Source organism: Cucurbita pepo, chromosome 2 (assembly GCF_057944985.1).
Source record: "Cucurbita pepo subsp. pepo isolate OVF chromosome 2, ASM5794498v1, whole genome shotgun sequence".
In the NCBI taxonomy this organism is placed as follows: domain Eukaryota; kingdom Viridiplantae; phylum Streptophyta; class Magnoliopsida; order Cucurbitales; family Cucurbitaceae; genus Cucurbita; species Cucurbita pepo.
This window is the reverse complement of record NC_141799.1, coordinates 44,349-59,019: the sequence shown is the minus strand read 5'-3', so window position 1 is coordinate 59,019 and position 14,671 is coordinate 44,349. Positions and strand designations below refer to the sequence as shown.

At 40.0% G+C, this 14,671-nt stretch overlaps 1 protein-coding gene across 1 annotated transcript; it reads left to right on the top strand.

Moving 5' to 3' along the window:
* Positions 1-7,632: 7,632 nt before the first annotated feature.
* Positions 7,633-14,247, top strand: LOC111789163 (uncharacterized). Its single transcript, XM_087121154.1, is given in 8 exon segments — positions 7,633-11,150; positions 11,241-11,399; positions 11,535-11,714; positions 12,078-12,272; positions 12,808-12,906; positions 13,042-13,635; positions 13,711-14,019; positions 14,021-14,247. Coding segments are annotated over 8 exon segments (4,734 nt in total). The 5' UTR covers positions 7,633-7,976; the 3' UTR covers positions 14,045-14,247.
* The last annotated feature ends 424 nt before the right edge of the window (positions 14,248-14,671 follow it).

Genomic DNA, 14,671 nt, shown 5'->3' with positions numbered 1-14,671 from the left:
AAAATCCACGTGAAGCATGTACAATAGTTGACAAAAGTCAATTTGAAACCAAAATTAATCTCATCATAGTGGATGAGATCTGGATGACTAATTGTTGTTAGACGCAAAAGACAGCCTCCTCTATGGAGCTAAGAAACAAATAGAACAAAAGTTCATCCACTATATTTATGTTACATGAAAGATTTGTGGCCCAATGCCAAGTTGGAGTGGCATATTTTTAGAATAATTACATAAACGTTGAATTAAAATCTGTCTAGAACATATAGGAATTCAAGTTGTATGGTATTGTGAATCATGTTCAAAGTAAGTAGATCATGAACGAGACAATCTGAACTTGAACTCTGTTATACACACCGAGTATCCTTAAGCTTAAGGATTTGAGCTTCGATTGCCATTAAAATACACAAACAAGCCAGCTGTTCTAAACTATGCAATCGGGACATTTATCAACTGGTTTCATTGTCATGGAAACTTAATCTATTACAACAATATGACTAGTTATGTAACCGCCCAAGCCCAAGTCCACCGCTAGCAAATATTGTCCTCTTTGAAATTTCCTTTTCGGGGTTCCCCTTAAGGTTTTTAAAATGCGTCTGCTAGAGAGAGGTTTCCACACCCTTATAAAAAATGTTTCATCTCCTATCCAATCGATGTGGGATCTCACAATCCACCCTCTTCGAGACCCAGCATCCTCGCTGGCACTCGTTTCTCTCTCCAATTGATGTGGGATCTCACAATCCATCTCCCTTTGGGGCCCAACGTCCTCGCTGGCACACCCCCCGGTGTTCACCCCCTTCGGGGCTTAGCGTCCAAACTGGCACACTGCCGAGTGTCTGGCTCTGATACCATTTGTAATGACCCAAGCCCACCGCTAGCCGATATTGTCCTCTTTGGGCTTTCTCTTTCGGGCATCCCCTCAAGGTTTTCAAAACGTGTTTGCTAGGGAGAGGTTTCCACACCCTTACAAAGAATGCTTCATTCCCCTCTCCAACCGATGCAGGATCTCACAATCCACCACCTTCGGGGCCCAGCGTCCTCGCTGACACTCGTTCCTCTCTCCAAACGATGTGAAATCTTATAATCCACCCCCCTTTAGGGCCCAGCCCCTCGCTGACACACCGTCCGGTGTCTGGTTTTGACACCATTTGCAACAGCCCAAGCCCGCCGCTAGCAGATATTGTCCTCTTTGGGCTTTCCCTTTCAAGTTTCCCCTCAAGGTTTTTAAAACGCGTTTGCTAGGGAGAGGCTTTCCCTTACGAAGAATGCTTCGTTCCTCTCTCCAACCGATGCGGGATCTCACAATCCATCCCCTTCGGAGCCCAGTGTCCTCGCTGGCACTCGTTCCTCTCTCCAATCGATGTGAGATCTCACAATCCACCCCCCCTTCGGGGCCTAGTATCCTCTCTGGTACACCGCCCGGTGTCTGGCTCTGATATCATTTGTAACAACCCAAGCCCACCGCTAGTCGATATTGTCCTCTTTGGGCTTTCCGTATCCAGGTTCCCCTCAAGATTTTTAAAATGCATCTGCTAGGGAGAGGTTTTCACACCCTCATATAGAATGCTTCGTTCCCCTCTCCAACCGATGTGAGATCTCACAAGCCACACCAGATGCAATTATCCAGTACTTGTTTGAGACAATGAGTTTGTAGCACATAATAACAAGTACCTAAAACACGAACTTGGGCACTTGAGCCCTTGATTTCTGCATCATTCCTTAGAAGTAGTTGGCCCACATCCGTGAGTGGGTTATAAGTGGTGGTACTAAAGGTTATCTTAAAATCCTCTAGAATTTGATTGCTTCCATCTTACGTTCTATTTCTTCGTTTGTTAAAGTGCAATATTGGGAATGATTCGAGTGTTTATTTTTGAAAAGATTGGTGGTTGGGTGAGAAGCGCCTTCGTGAGGTGTTTCCATGTTTATGCCATATCTCATGCAAAAAGTTACATCTTGTGCCTTATGATCTTTCGTTGTTTGATCTCTCTTGCTATTTTTGGGTTGTATGTCTCTTTTTCTTTCTTTTTTTTTTTTTTTTTTTTTTTTCCTGATAAAGAGGCCTTCTATGCTTCAATAATATTTCTATCCTCCATGGTCTTTGTATACTTCGAAGGGGTAGGGACTCTAGGTTCTGGAACCTGGAGCCATCTTGGGGATTCTCTTGCTGCTCATTCTCCTAGTTGTTGTTGGTCTTCCTCGCCCCCATTCCGCCTCTCCTTTCTCCTCTCTCTAGAAGGTTAAACTTTCTAAGAAAGTAACTTTTTTGTGGCAGGTTTTACAAGGAAGAGTTGACACTATGAATTGTGTCCATAGACACTCTTCTTTTGTGTTGTTTTCGCATTGGTGCATCTTTTGTGTGTTGCCCGTTTTAGGATTTGCATCACCTTTTGTTGGATTGCCCATTTGTTTAGTCCCTTTGGACTCGTTGGTTGGATTCTTATAATTTATGTCTGGTTTGGAATGGGGACTGTTATGCTATGATTGAGGAGGTTCTCGTGGGTTCTTTTTTCGTGGTAAAGGCCAAGTTGTGTGGCATGTTATTTCTTTTCATTTTTGTGGGAGATTTTGGCTTGAGAGGAATAATAGAATTTTTGAGAGCTTGAGAGGTCTTGCGGCGAAATTTGGAAGTTGGTGAGATTGTCTCCTTGTGGACAACGGCCACTGGACCTTTTTGTAATTATGATCTTGGTTTGATTTTGTTGGACCGGAATCCCTTTGTGTAGCTTTTGAGTCTTTATCTTTATTGGGCTTGTTTTTTGTCGTATTATTTTTCATGTTTCTTAATGAAAGCTTGGTTTCTTTACCCCCAAAAAAAACTAGCAATTCATGGCTGGTATTGTGTTTGGATTAAGAGTCTGGAAGCTATTCCCATAATTGCTTTGGACAGAAGGTACAGCCTTCTTGATCTCCACCCCATTCTGCCTTCGCCTTCATATCTGCTCCTATTCGCATCACTCTCCGTTCATCTTTCATGCTCTTTCTCCGATCCTTATGCTAAATGTAACGGCCCAGATCCACCGCTAGCAGATATTATCCTCTTTGGACTTTTCTTTTCGGGCTTCCCCTCAAGGCTTTAAAACGCGTCTGCTAGGGAAGGTTTCCACACCCTTATAAATGGTGGTTTGTTCTCCTCCCAACCAATGTGGGACATTCCCCAACCAATGTGGGACATCACACTAAATCTGCTGCCACCATTGGACTACAATTTTCCACCTAAAGGAAGTCTGATTCGTCTATAAAAGGCTTCCTCACATTTTCCTCAAAATTTGAGGATAGGCTACAGACTTTCTGCACCGTGTTATTCTTGATGGAAAATTTAGATCGAATATGGACTCTTGATTTTCATGATAGTTTCGTATACAAGTTTATTTATTTATTATTATTATTATTCTTTTTTGTGTGTGCGTGAAGAATTGTAGGTTGATAATATTAGGCCACTTGATTATATTCGATATACCGAATGCTTTCATGAAAGAGAAGCTTCATACATAGGATAATGGTGAGGAAGATGGAAGGCTACATACCCTGTCTATTACGCTGCAGAGTATACTGAGTGGTTAAGAAAGAATAGGAAGTAATCTTTCGTGGAAAGTTGATTAGAGTTTGAGAAACTTGATTAGCTCCTTTGGTTGTTAGATTTGTCCAACCAGTATAGCTGTATTGTCACAATGAGTGCCCATCCCTCTACTAGGTTCATGTCCAGCAAGAACACCACTTGGTAAACTCCACTACATACCACACGGCCTTAGAAGGAATAGAACCTATTAATAACAATTGATCTTAAACAATCAAAGAAGTTGTTTAGACCCAAAAGTCCATACTCCATCTCGAAGATATCAATTAATGCCTTTGTGCCTCCACTTACACACCTCACATAAGGGTTGCTAGGCCTATAATTGATGTTCTCCTCTCACATAATTTCAAATTTTCAATTTATGTCCTCATCAATAATCGGGAGAAAGTGGCCTTTTTTTTTTTTGTCTTCTCCTGACCCTTGCTCTCTTTGGGTTCTCTTTGTTCTCTCACTGATCGTCAATTTCTAGAGGTGGTGTGCCTTCATTCTATTATTTTCAATCCGGAGGTCTATTGTTTTTTGTATGCCTTGTACATTCTTTTTCCTCATGAAAAGCTTGGTTTCTTTTTTAACATTAGGTAAGAGTCACCAAGTCCCATCATAACTGAAAACTTTGAAGGACATTATTCTTTGAGAATCTCTCGTAATATTTCTTGAGCTGAATGTAAGTGGATAACACTGGTTGCTGTGATTCACTTATTTACTAAAGGATCATTTCTTGATGAACATGGCAAGATGCGATCAATAAAACCAACCCGAGTTCTTCATGGACATTTGGGAAGTGCTATCTTTGTGGCTCGACTACAGAAAGTGAAGTTTCTCCAGTTGTTGGCTGGGATACAAGCATCAATACTAGATTATCAAAATGGTGGATGTAAAGGGGATTGTTAGATGCGACATCCACCCGAAAGTTATTTGCCAATATTTTTTAATTCCCTTAGAACTCCAGGAGTAAATTCCTGGAGAATTATCTCTCTTCAAGTTGGCTGGTCCAATTAATTGATACAACAGAGAAGAAGGGAGAACTACAACGGTGAGAACATGTAGTAGATGAGCACTGCTCTGATACCACATTGGGGTAAAGAAAGCTTTGGAAGCTAACTTTCTATTATCATCATGAAAAGGCCATACAATAAGATGTGGATATAGCCAATTGTCTAGCGAGCTCATAACAGGAGAAGTACCTGATTTAGACACTTGTAGGATATTAAATCTGAAGTAGGTGGCCAACATGACTTGAGCTCATTCACTCTTTGTTATCTACTTGCCCCTTGTTGACCACTAGGCTGACCGACCACTAGGCTGACCACTAGGCTGACCGACCACTAGGCTAACCAATGGTGATTAGAAGTCTTTGCTTCTATAATACTTCTTCTAGTCACGTTATTGTTCTAACTAGAATTAGCTGAATATTCCAATTCAAAATTTGGATATTTGTTTCGTGTTCGAAGTTCTGTTGTAGAATTGCTATTTCTTAATATTTACTTGATTTGAATTTTGATTTCCTTGTTCCTCTTGAATTACGTTCATTAGACAATCAAGAAATGATGTCCACCTAATAATTTTAAATTGATGACATGGACATTTCTTCAAATGGTTTCAATTTTTCATGCTAAAAAAGGATTTTGGGAATATTCAATCTTTATGTTAGCATCCCTTGGTGCTTTAATTCAAGAGATGTAAGATATTTTGGAGCTTCTCACTTCACTCAACCCATATGGCGGTGAGTGGGCAAGGTTTGTTTTCCATGTCTTGGTCAAGCATCTTTCTGGATATTTATTACATGGAATCTTTCTCCTGTGTCTGTCTGTATGTTTTGTTTCTATATTTTTTTCCCATCTGTTTGGTTATATTTTTTACTGCTCTCAAATTGTTGTTTATCTTAAATGCTTATGTCCAATCTTGTTTTATTTTGAAGTCTAGTTTAATTGTACGTTCTCTTAGTTTGAGATTCTGGTCTTTGGGTTTGGGGTTTTGGATCTTGTTGTTTTGCGCCTATATTATGTTCATGATACTATGTTTATGATCTAAAATACGAGGACCTTTTTGTTAACAATTAGGGTTTTCAGGGTCATTCTATCTTCTATCAATGATATGAGAATGGTATTACAATGCTTGTTGGGTACGTCAATGATATATAATCGGAATTCATACATAAAAAAGATCCTCATTTGCAACTAATTTGCAACTCAGCAAAGAAGGAGAATCATTTAAAGATCCTCAGGAGTACAAAAGATTGGTTGGGAAGTTGAATTGTCTGACAATGACACGACTAGACATTGCTTATTGACACAACAAGAATAATACAGATCTAACTATATATGAAAGCGAGTAAAAGGAGTTTAGAACGGGCATATACCCCATGGACAACATATTCTGGACAAGCATGATCGAGACATCCAACACGCGGCCACAAGCAACCTACGTTGGACAAACCTGACCGTGAGACTCTGTGACCTGAAGTAGCACTCAGCCTAAAGAATACTCATGTCCCTAGCTTAGCACTCAATGTGTCGATCATAGTTTCCGCGGGGTTTAGTTGACTAATCGTATGTGTACGTGAGGGCTATCCTTTCTTTGTGTTTGTATTGCTTGAGGTCCATGGTGATTTAACAGGCATCTAAGTCAACTCGTAGATGTGGATTGGATCCAGGCAATTGTGCGTGCAAGCCAACCCACTGCTTCTTTTTTCTATTCCATGATGGACTGGGTTGGGGTGTGTTATTTTGACAATATGAAGCTGCTGAGTTGTGGGTTAGTTGCAGGGAAGGTAGATTAGATGTACAAAAGTCCACCCCACGTTGCGCCACACCCTTCATTCATTTGTCGGAGGCTGTAGAAGGCCCTTGTATTGGGTGTTCAGATCTCGGAGTTTGAATAATTCCACCGACACTCCCTCCACCATATTCTCCCCCTTTGTTTTTCAACCCACGTCCCCATCACATAATATGAGTAAGTCCAAAGATATTGTCAAAACTAACTTGTGTTGCCGTTTTGTTCCTAATCTTTATTCCACAAAATTTGCGCCAAAATTTGCGCCATGAAGATACACCCCTCCTTCCTTCGAACACGTAACCTCTTTCCAAATCTCGCTTCTATTCCACAAAACCATATTCCTCCCATCAACATTGTTTCCTTAGATCTTCAAATGTTCTTGGATGTTCTTCAAATGTTCTTGGATGATCTTAAATTCTTTTATATATTAACAATAATTAAATTAGTTTTAAAATTAGTCTACTGCATCATAATGATTAATGCATTTACTTGAGACTAAAGGGATAACTTAACATTTTGAAAAAACTTGATTTGAAAGTTTGGAATAAAAATATAGTTAGGTTGTTTCCTTTGTAAAACCAACTCATCAACTTAGTGATGTATTTACTCATCAACTTAGTGATGTATTTACTCATCAACTTAGTGATGTATTTACTCATCAACTTAGTGATGTATTTAATCAGGTAGTAGATATAAATATTAGGAAGTTTAGATAACACTATCTAGTTCTTTTTTAAATCATCTATAGTCATGGAGGAAAAGTAAATATTAGGAAAGTCTAAAAATAAAAAAGTATATTTAATTCAACATAACTAAGGAACTGTGAGAGTCTCTTATTTTTATTTTTGAGTTCCATGAATATTATAATAACCAAAGGAATAGGGAAAGTTGGTTTTTTTTTTTTTTTTTTTTTTTTTTTTTGGACGTAAATGTATTTCAGAAAATTACGCCACTGGAAAGTTCAAAAAAAAAAATGACAACCTTTAAAGATTTTTTTCTTCTGTTTCCATTATTTTAGATAGAGTAGTTTTGATCATTTTAATTTTCTTAAAAAAAAAAAAAAAAAAAAAAAGAAGAAGAAGAAGATTTGGTAATTTTGATTTGGTTTTGAAAAGAAGATTTGGTAGTTTGATTTGAAATCATATTAAGATTAGGATTAGGAAGCAGAGAAAGAAGAGACCAGTGTTTCTCTCTTCTTCTTCTCCTTCTTCCTCTTCTTCCTCTTCTTCTTCCTCCCCCGCCCAGCTGTTCGTTTCACACCTTATTTCTTCCGCTTTTCCTTTCTTTTTCTTCTTCTTTTTTTTTATTTTTTATTTTCTCTCTCCCCATTCTCAGAATCAGTTCTCAAGATCTGCATCCGCCATTCTCGATCATCTTCTCTACTTGATCTGCCAAATTCAACTCACTCCTCCGCTTCCGCTTCCGGTAACTCTCTCTTTCCTCTTCGTCTTTTGAGATCTTGCCCATTTCAACTTTGACTTACTCATCATACCTTTTCCCACTTCTACTCGCTTTCGCACTTTCTGATCCCTTCTTTTCTTTCTCCTTTTATGTTCTTGTTTCTGAATTTTATTCAATTACCAGTCTTCCTCTTTAATTGCGGTTGCGGGTTTTCAGTTTTTGATGCACAATGATGGCTGACATGGATGTGCACGCCGACGTCTCTCAGGTTTACGAGAAGTGTGCCTTGGATATGAGTACCTACGAGAATTTGCCTAACGCTTGCAATGCAGCATCCCTTGGCTCTGCTGCTTCCATTCCTAAGGATGATACTGATGCTTCTTACGTTTTCGTCAACTCCACCGATGCTGCTACTTCCGATGATCATGTTGTGTCGGATCTCAATGGGCAACTAGAGTGTTCTCACAATGTCGATACGGAAATTAAGGTTCATAATGGGGAATTCAGTACGGACGATGGTAGGAAACCCGATTCATTTTTCGTTTCCAATGCATCTGAGGATTCACCGTTTAAATTTTCTGAGCATTTGAAAGTGAGTGACGCAATTCAGGATGAGACTAGAGTGGTAGATGTTCTTCAATCTTCTGACGCCAAGGTGGATGAAGCGGAATCTGGACTGGATTCCTCCCAAAAAGTGGAAGAAACTCGAATCCTGGAGAACCAGGCTGTCAACGAATCGTTTGATGTAGAAGGTGAAATCCATGGGGTAGATGCTCCTCAAGAAGATGAAAACGTTCAGATTCAGGAGGAAAATCAAATAATTTCTACCTCTGAATCTTCAAACACGGATGCAACTCTTGGTGGACAAATCTTGGTGGTGTCTTCTCGAATGGCGGAAGATATTCAAATTCACGAGGATAATGGAGTAATGGGAATCATGAAGTCTTCTAATACCGAGGCAAATCGTGGGATAGACATTGAGGCGGAGTCTTCTCAAAACGCAGAGGGCATCCAATTTCGCAAGGAATATGGAATTGTTGCAATCAAGTTTTCTGATCCTGAGTCAAACACTGGGGAAGAAATTGAGGTGGAGTCTTCTCTAAAGGCAGACGAGGTTCAGAATCATGAAGAAAATGGCAGAGTGAAAGCCTTTAATTTGACTGATACTGCGGCTAATCTTAGGGGAAAAATTAAGTTGGAGTCTTCTAAGAAGGCAGACGATATTCAGAATGATGAGGAAAATGCCAGAATGAAAGCCTTCGATTTGTCTGGTACCGTGGCTAATCCTAGGGGGAAAATTGAGGTGGAGTCTTCTCAAAAGGGAGACGACATTCTGAATGATGAGGAAAATGGGAGAGTGAAAGCCTTCAATTTGTCTGATACTGAGGTGGACATTCAGAATCATAAGGAAAATGGCATAATGAAAGCCCCCAAGCTGTCTAATACCGAGGCAAATCCTATGTCAGAAATTGAAGTGGAGTCTCCTGGGGAGGGGGAAGATATTAAGCTTAACGGGCAAAATGAAATAGTGGACGCCGTCAAATCTTCTGCTACCCTGGATAAGCGTGGGCAAGGTGAAGTAGTTCCCGAGGATAATGAAACAGTGGCTATTAATGAATTGTCTGATACCATAGAAAACCGCAGTGAAGAAACTGAGTTGGACTCTTTCGAGAGAGAAGAAGGCATTCGAGAATCACAAGATGCAAATGTGGAGGCTGCCGACTGCCATTCTGGCAAAGAGAAGGTTGATGAGATGGTAAATAAAGCTGCGACAAGCGACCCAGTAGGAGGATTAGGAGAATCTCAAATTATAAGTATGGGTGCTGTTAAATCTGAGCTAGATCACCCTGATGGTTCAGTGGAGGACGTCAAGGGGGAATGTAAATTAGGGGTTGCTTTAAATGAAGAGAACTCTGAGAGAACTCAAGTTACAATTAATCCGGATGGTGAACATTGCCATGTTGTTGGTGAGGAACAAGAAAGTTTAAACAATGAGGATTCTCTTTTAGAGCCATCTGAAGAAAACAAAGTGGACATGGAGCAGCATTTGGCAGCAGCTCCTAGTCCATTGGTCAATTCAGAAGATCTAAATGGTTCTATCTCCACTAGCACTGCAACGAGTATGGATCAAGATGGCCCTTGGAAGACTATTGATGACAAAGACACTGTAGCTAACACGAGCAGCTTCCATGACCATACTGAAACTTTATCTAGCTCTGTAGATCCTGATATTGATTCTGTTGAAACTCATAAATTAACTCATACAATGCTTATTAATGATCCAAAAGTGGAGTTAAATGAGATTACCGTGAATGAACAAGAGGTGAATCATGTGTTAGAACTAGAAGAAATTTCAGAAACGGCTTCCCATCCTAAAGTGGACGAATGTGACAGGGTTGAAGTTTTGGAAGGTACAGTCTCTGGAGATGAGATGTCCACTGCGCTTGATGAATCTAGAACTTCTTATGGTGATGATTCTGTTGCGGGAAGTCAATTAATCCCTGTGGAAGTTGAACCTGCACAAAGCGTTGAAACAGCAGTCTCTTCTGTTGTGATAGGAAATACTTCAGTTGAAATAAGGGAAATGTCCTGTACACACGGTCTTGATGATCCAGTACTGAGACCTGATCTTGAAGTCGAGGATTGTACAATGTCTGAAAATGTGGCTTCTGCTGGTAATTATGTCCAACTGGATAATGAAGTCCGTGAAAATCATGAGATTAGTCTTCTTGGTGACAATAATTTTGAAACCAAGTCTGAGAGTGGTGACATCGAAGAAGAAAACCAATCAACTTTCCCTTGTAATGATATGAGATCAGAATCTAACGATTTTATTTCAATTGAATGTGAAGAGAAAGGTTCTACTGTTCCTGAAGTTCCTAATGGTGACAATAAATCTACTGCGATCCAACAAAGTTCTGCTGTTGAAACAGATTCAGAATTCCGTGATTATGAACGTAGCTCAAGTCCAACTGCTAATGAGAAATCAGGAGAGAATATCGAGATTGCATCTTCCGTAGGAGGTGGTGGCAGAGATATAACTAGCGATGATTGCACATCAGAAACTGAAGTCAAGGGTTCTGCAGTAAACGATGAAGTGGATCTGAACCCAATGTCTGATATTACCTCTCAAACTGACAGTAAACCGACGAAAGAAGAAACTGAGGTCGTTCATGAGAGTTGCCAGAATGAACCTTCCCCTATTTCCCCAGAAGGTTCTATTGAAGCTTTGGCAGGGAAGAATGTAGGTACTGAAGCAGGAACAAAGCCACTTAACTTTTTGGTTAGGGTACCTAAATTTGGTGATATAAATATAAGAGAGCAGATTAAGTGTGCTCAAACGGAAGTTGATCAGACGACCAAGGATCGAGATGCCATTCGAGTTCAAATACAGATAATGAGGGTAATAATGACATTATTATACTTTTTCAAAGTTTAATATATTTATGTATATGTAAACATCATTTTATGGTTCAAATGGTTATCTGTTCAGGCTGCATGGAAAGTGTTAAGTGATGATCTTGAAGCTGCAGTGTCAGAAGGAAGAGCTGCAAGAGACTTGCTGAGGTCAAAACGACAGGAGATTGACTCTGTTCAATCAGTCATAACAAAAGTAAAGAATGCAATGTCCATTGGGGACGTTGATGGCAGGGTAAGTACATGTTGATCTTCTAGTTAAATATGTTTGTAGCGATTCTCCTCCCCCCTGCCACTTGTGTGCATGCTCATGCCCCTGAATTTATTTTTTATTTCAACGTTTTGTGAAATCGTGCTTCAATGTATGCAGGTGCGCAGCATTGAACACATTATAGAGCATGAAACACTGCCACTGAAAGAGGAAAAGCAATTGATTCGTGAAATCAAGCAATTGAAGCAGCTACGGGAACAGCTTTCATCTACTACGGGTAAGCAGGATGAGCTTCAACAGGCATTGGACCAGAAAGACCAGTTTGAAGAGCGCCTAAAGGTATGATATAGGGTTTGATACTTTTGTATCTCTGCTTCTCTAAATATGGCTTCTAACACTTGCAATGCAGCATGAGATTCATTCCAATCATCTACAATTTTCTTTTAAAGATGCATATTCACATGGTATTTGTTACTTGGTACCCCTCATCTAAAATGTGTTTACAGCTAAAAGTACTTGCAATGCAGCATAAGATTTAGATAATTTGTCTTCAGTTTTGTTTTAAAGATGCTATAAATATGAATTGTACCCCTCATCTAAATATGGTTTCAAGTGCTCGCAAGCATAAAAAATTAGAAAATGCATCTTCACTTTTGTTTTAAGATGCGTATTCTCATGATATTTATTAATTGTACCACACAGCTATTAAGAAAGGAGATGGATTTACTGAGAGGCAATGTTCTGAAAGCTGAATCAGTTATAAAGGCTGCCAAGAAGATATGTAATGATGAAAGCTTAAAGCTGGATGAATTGCAATCCAAGTTTAAAGCAGCAGATAAGATTCGCCAAGAAGCATATGCCAATTTACAGAGTACGAGGAAGCAATTATACGATAAGGTTTGTACTCGTAATTTTTGCTCATAATGCGATCTACTTGTGGTAATAAGCATCTTAGAAGACGCTGTGTACAACAAGTGTCGAAGTTATGAGGGCCAGGGTCTATTTCCCTCATGACTTTTAAATGAAACAAGATCGACATCTTTAAGGAAGATGGTTTCCAACGACCTATTTTAGCTGGTATAACATGTTTGTGAGGAGAATTTATCAAAAGGGGTTTCCATTTTTGTTTTGAATTCTGTTCTGTATAGGTTGAAAGATTGCAAGCTGGAGCCTGATCTGGGGGACTTTTTTATCTCTCAGATAGAACATACAATTTTTTTTTTTTTTTTGTTTATGAATCGAACCATCAAACTTTGAGATGCCAAATTATGTTTTTATCTACGAAGTTAGGCTCGAATAGGCAATAAATGATGTTGGAATTGGACATGTGTCATTTTATGTTTTCCGTTGGCATATTTCCATCGGTAGAGATCCTCTAACGATTGCCACCCAGCGAAAGTGTAACCGTTGAAGTTTGACCCTTGACTTGCAGAACAAATACTACTGGAAGTATCGGGATGACGTGAAAGAAGCCAATGAAATCGCATCGAGTGGAGATGTAGAGAGACTGCAACGTTTTTCTGTTAATCAGGTTAATTTATTCTTCCCCTAGTTTTTGTTGACATAATCAAGTTACTCTTTGGTATTGAGTCGGTGTTGCTATTGCTGGTTTGCTTTGATTTTGGGCGTCGAGTTGTTTCCATACTCTGATTGATCAATATTTTAGGTGGAGTGCATGATGGAACTGTGGAACACAAATGCTGAGTTCAGGGAAGAATATATTAAGAGCAACATGAGAAGTACCCTGAGGCGACTAAAGACGTTGGATGGCCGCTCCCTTGGCCCCAATGAAGAGCCACATGCACTGAACCAGATTGTAAAGGAGAGACCAGCGAGGGACAGTTCTCTTTCAACAGTTTCAAAAACGCTGGAACCAGAAAAACTGATACCCGCTGAGAATATGAGAGATAATGATAAACCAGTGATCGAAGTAGTCAAAACAAAGAATCAACCGACAAAAAACGAGAAGCCCACGACAGTTGTGGCTTTAGTGAATGGCCTTAGGAATATTTCTTGCGAGAATGACGTAGAAGAGCCACCACGACCCGTGGAGATTAAGCGAACAAGAGAGGAAGAGGAGTTGGCGGCGAAAGCAGAAGAGTTGAGAAAGAAAGAGGAAGCAATCAAGTTGAAGGAGCAACATAAGTTGGAAGAGAAGACCAAAGCCAAAGAGGCATTGGAGAGGAAAAAGAGAAATGCTGAGAAAGCCCACGCTAGGGCGGTAACTAAAGCAAGAAAAGAGGCGGAAGAGAGAGAGAAGGTATTGGGCATATTCAAATTGCTTTTAATTCTTTGCTTGAATTACAATTTTGACAGCTAACATATTTGTGCACAGCTAAGGGAGAAGAGAGCAAAAAAGAAGGCAAGGAAGATGGCAGCAGCTGAGACGGAAGCTGGAAATGGTTTGGAAGAAAAGGAATCTGGTATAATCACGGAGAGCACCCCGAAGGAGGTGTCTGAAAACACAGGTAAACAGGGGACGGCTGCGAAGAGGCCACAAAAAGCGTCGCAGTCGCAGTACACCAAGCACAGCAAGACAAAGTCAACAATTCCTCCACCTCTTCGAAATCGGAGTAAGAGGGGGATGCAGCCATGGATGTGGGTTCTTTTGACCACCCTGATTGTTTTCGTGGTGTTCTTCGTGGGGGCAACAGCGGCTTCTCTACTAGGTCTTGGTTTCTAAATTTAGAATGCAATTCAATTTCATATAGAGAGCGACACACAATTACAGTTGGTAAGGGCAGAGGGATAGAGTTTTGGTTTGGGACATTCCCATAGAATATATTTCTATATAGATACGGTAGGCTAATTCTTTGGCTCTATTCTCAGGACTGGTCTCTTTTAAATTAACAAAATGAAAGTTTTCCCATTATTAAGGCGCCTCAAATGACCCTTTTTTATTTTATTTTATTTTGTTGACTGGGCAAGCAGCAGAAATAAAAGTGCTTCGAATGAGTAAATATGGAGAAGGATGTTCCATAGGAGAGGAGAAGTAGAAGCCAGAAGTGGATGTATCGGCGTCCGTACAGGGGGGAAGGGGCCCGCACTGACAATGTAGCTATCCGGAACCGGAATCATGTGGCCCCACTGCTTCTGTATCCTGTACAATGGTGTTGATGGGTGCCTGTTCCAATCCTTAATGCGTAGTGCTATTATGGGAAAGTGACTATCGCCACAACCATGAGCAACGCTCCCGATTTTAGGTGCTCATTTTAGAACAGCTAAACCCAATTTATAAAGCCGAAATTGAGTCTTTGCACATATCCGGACATCATGTTTTAGTATACAAACAAACT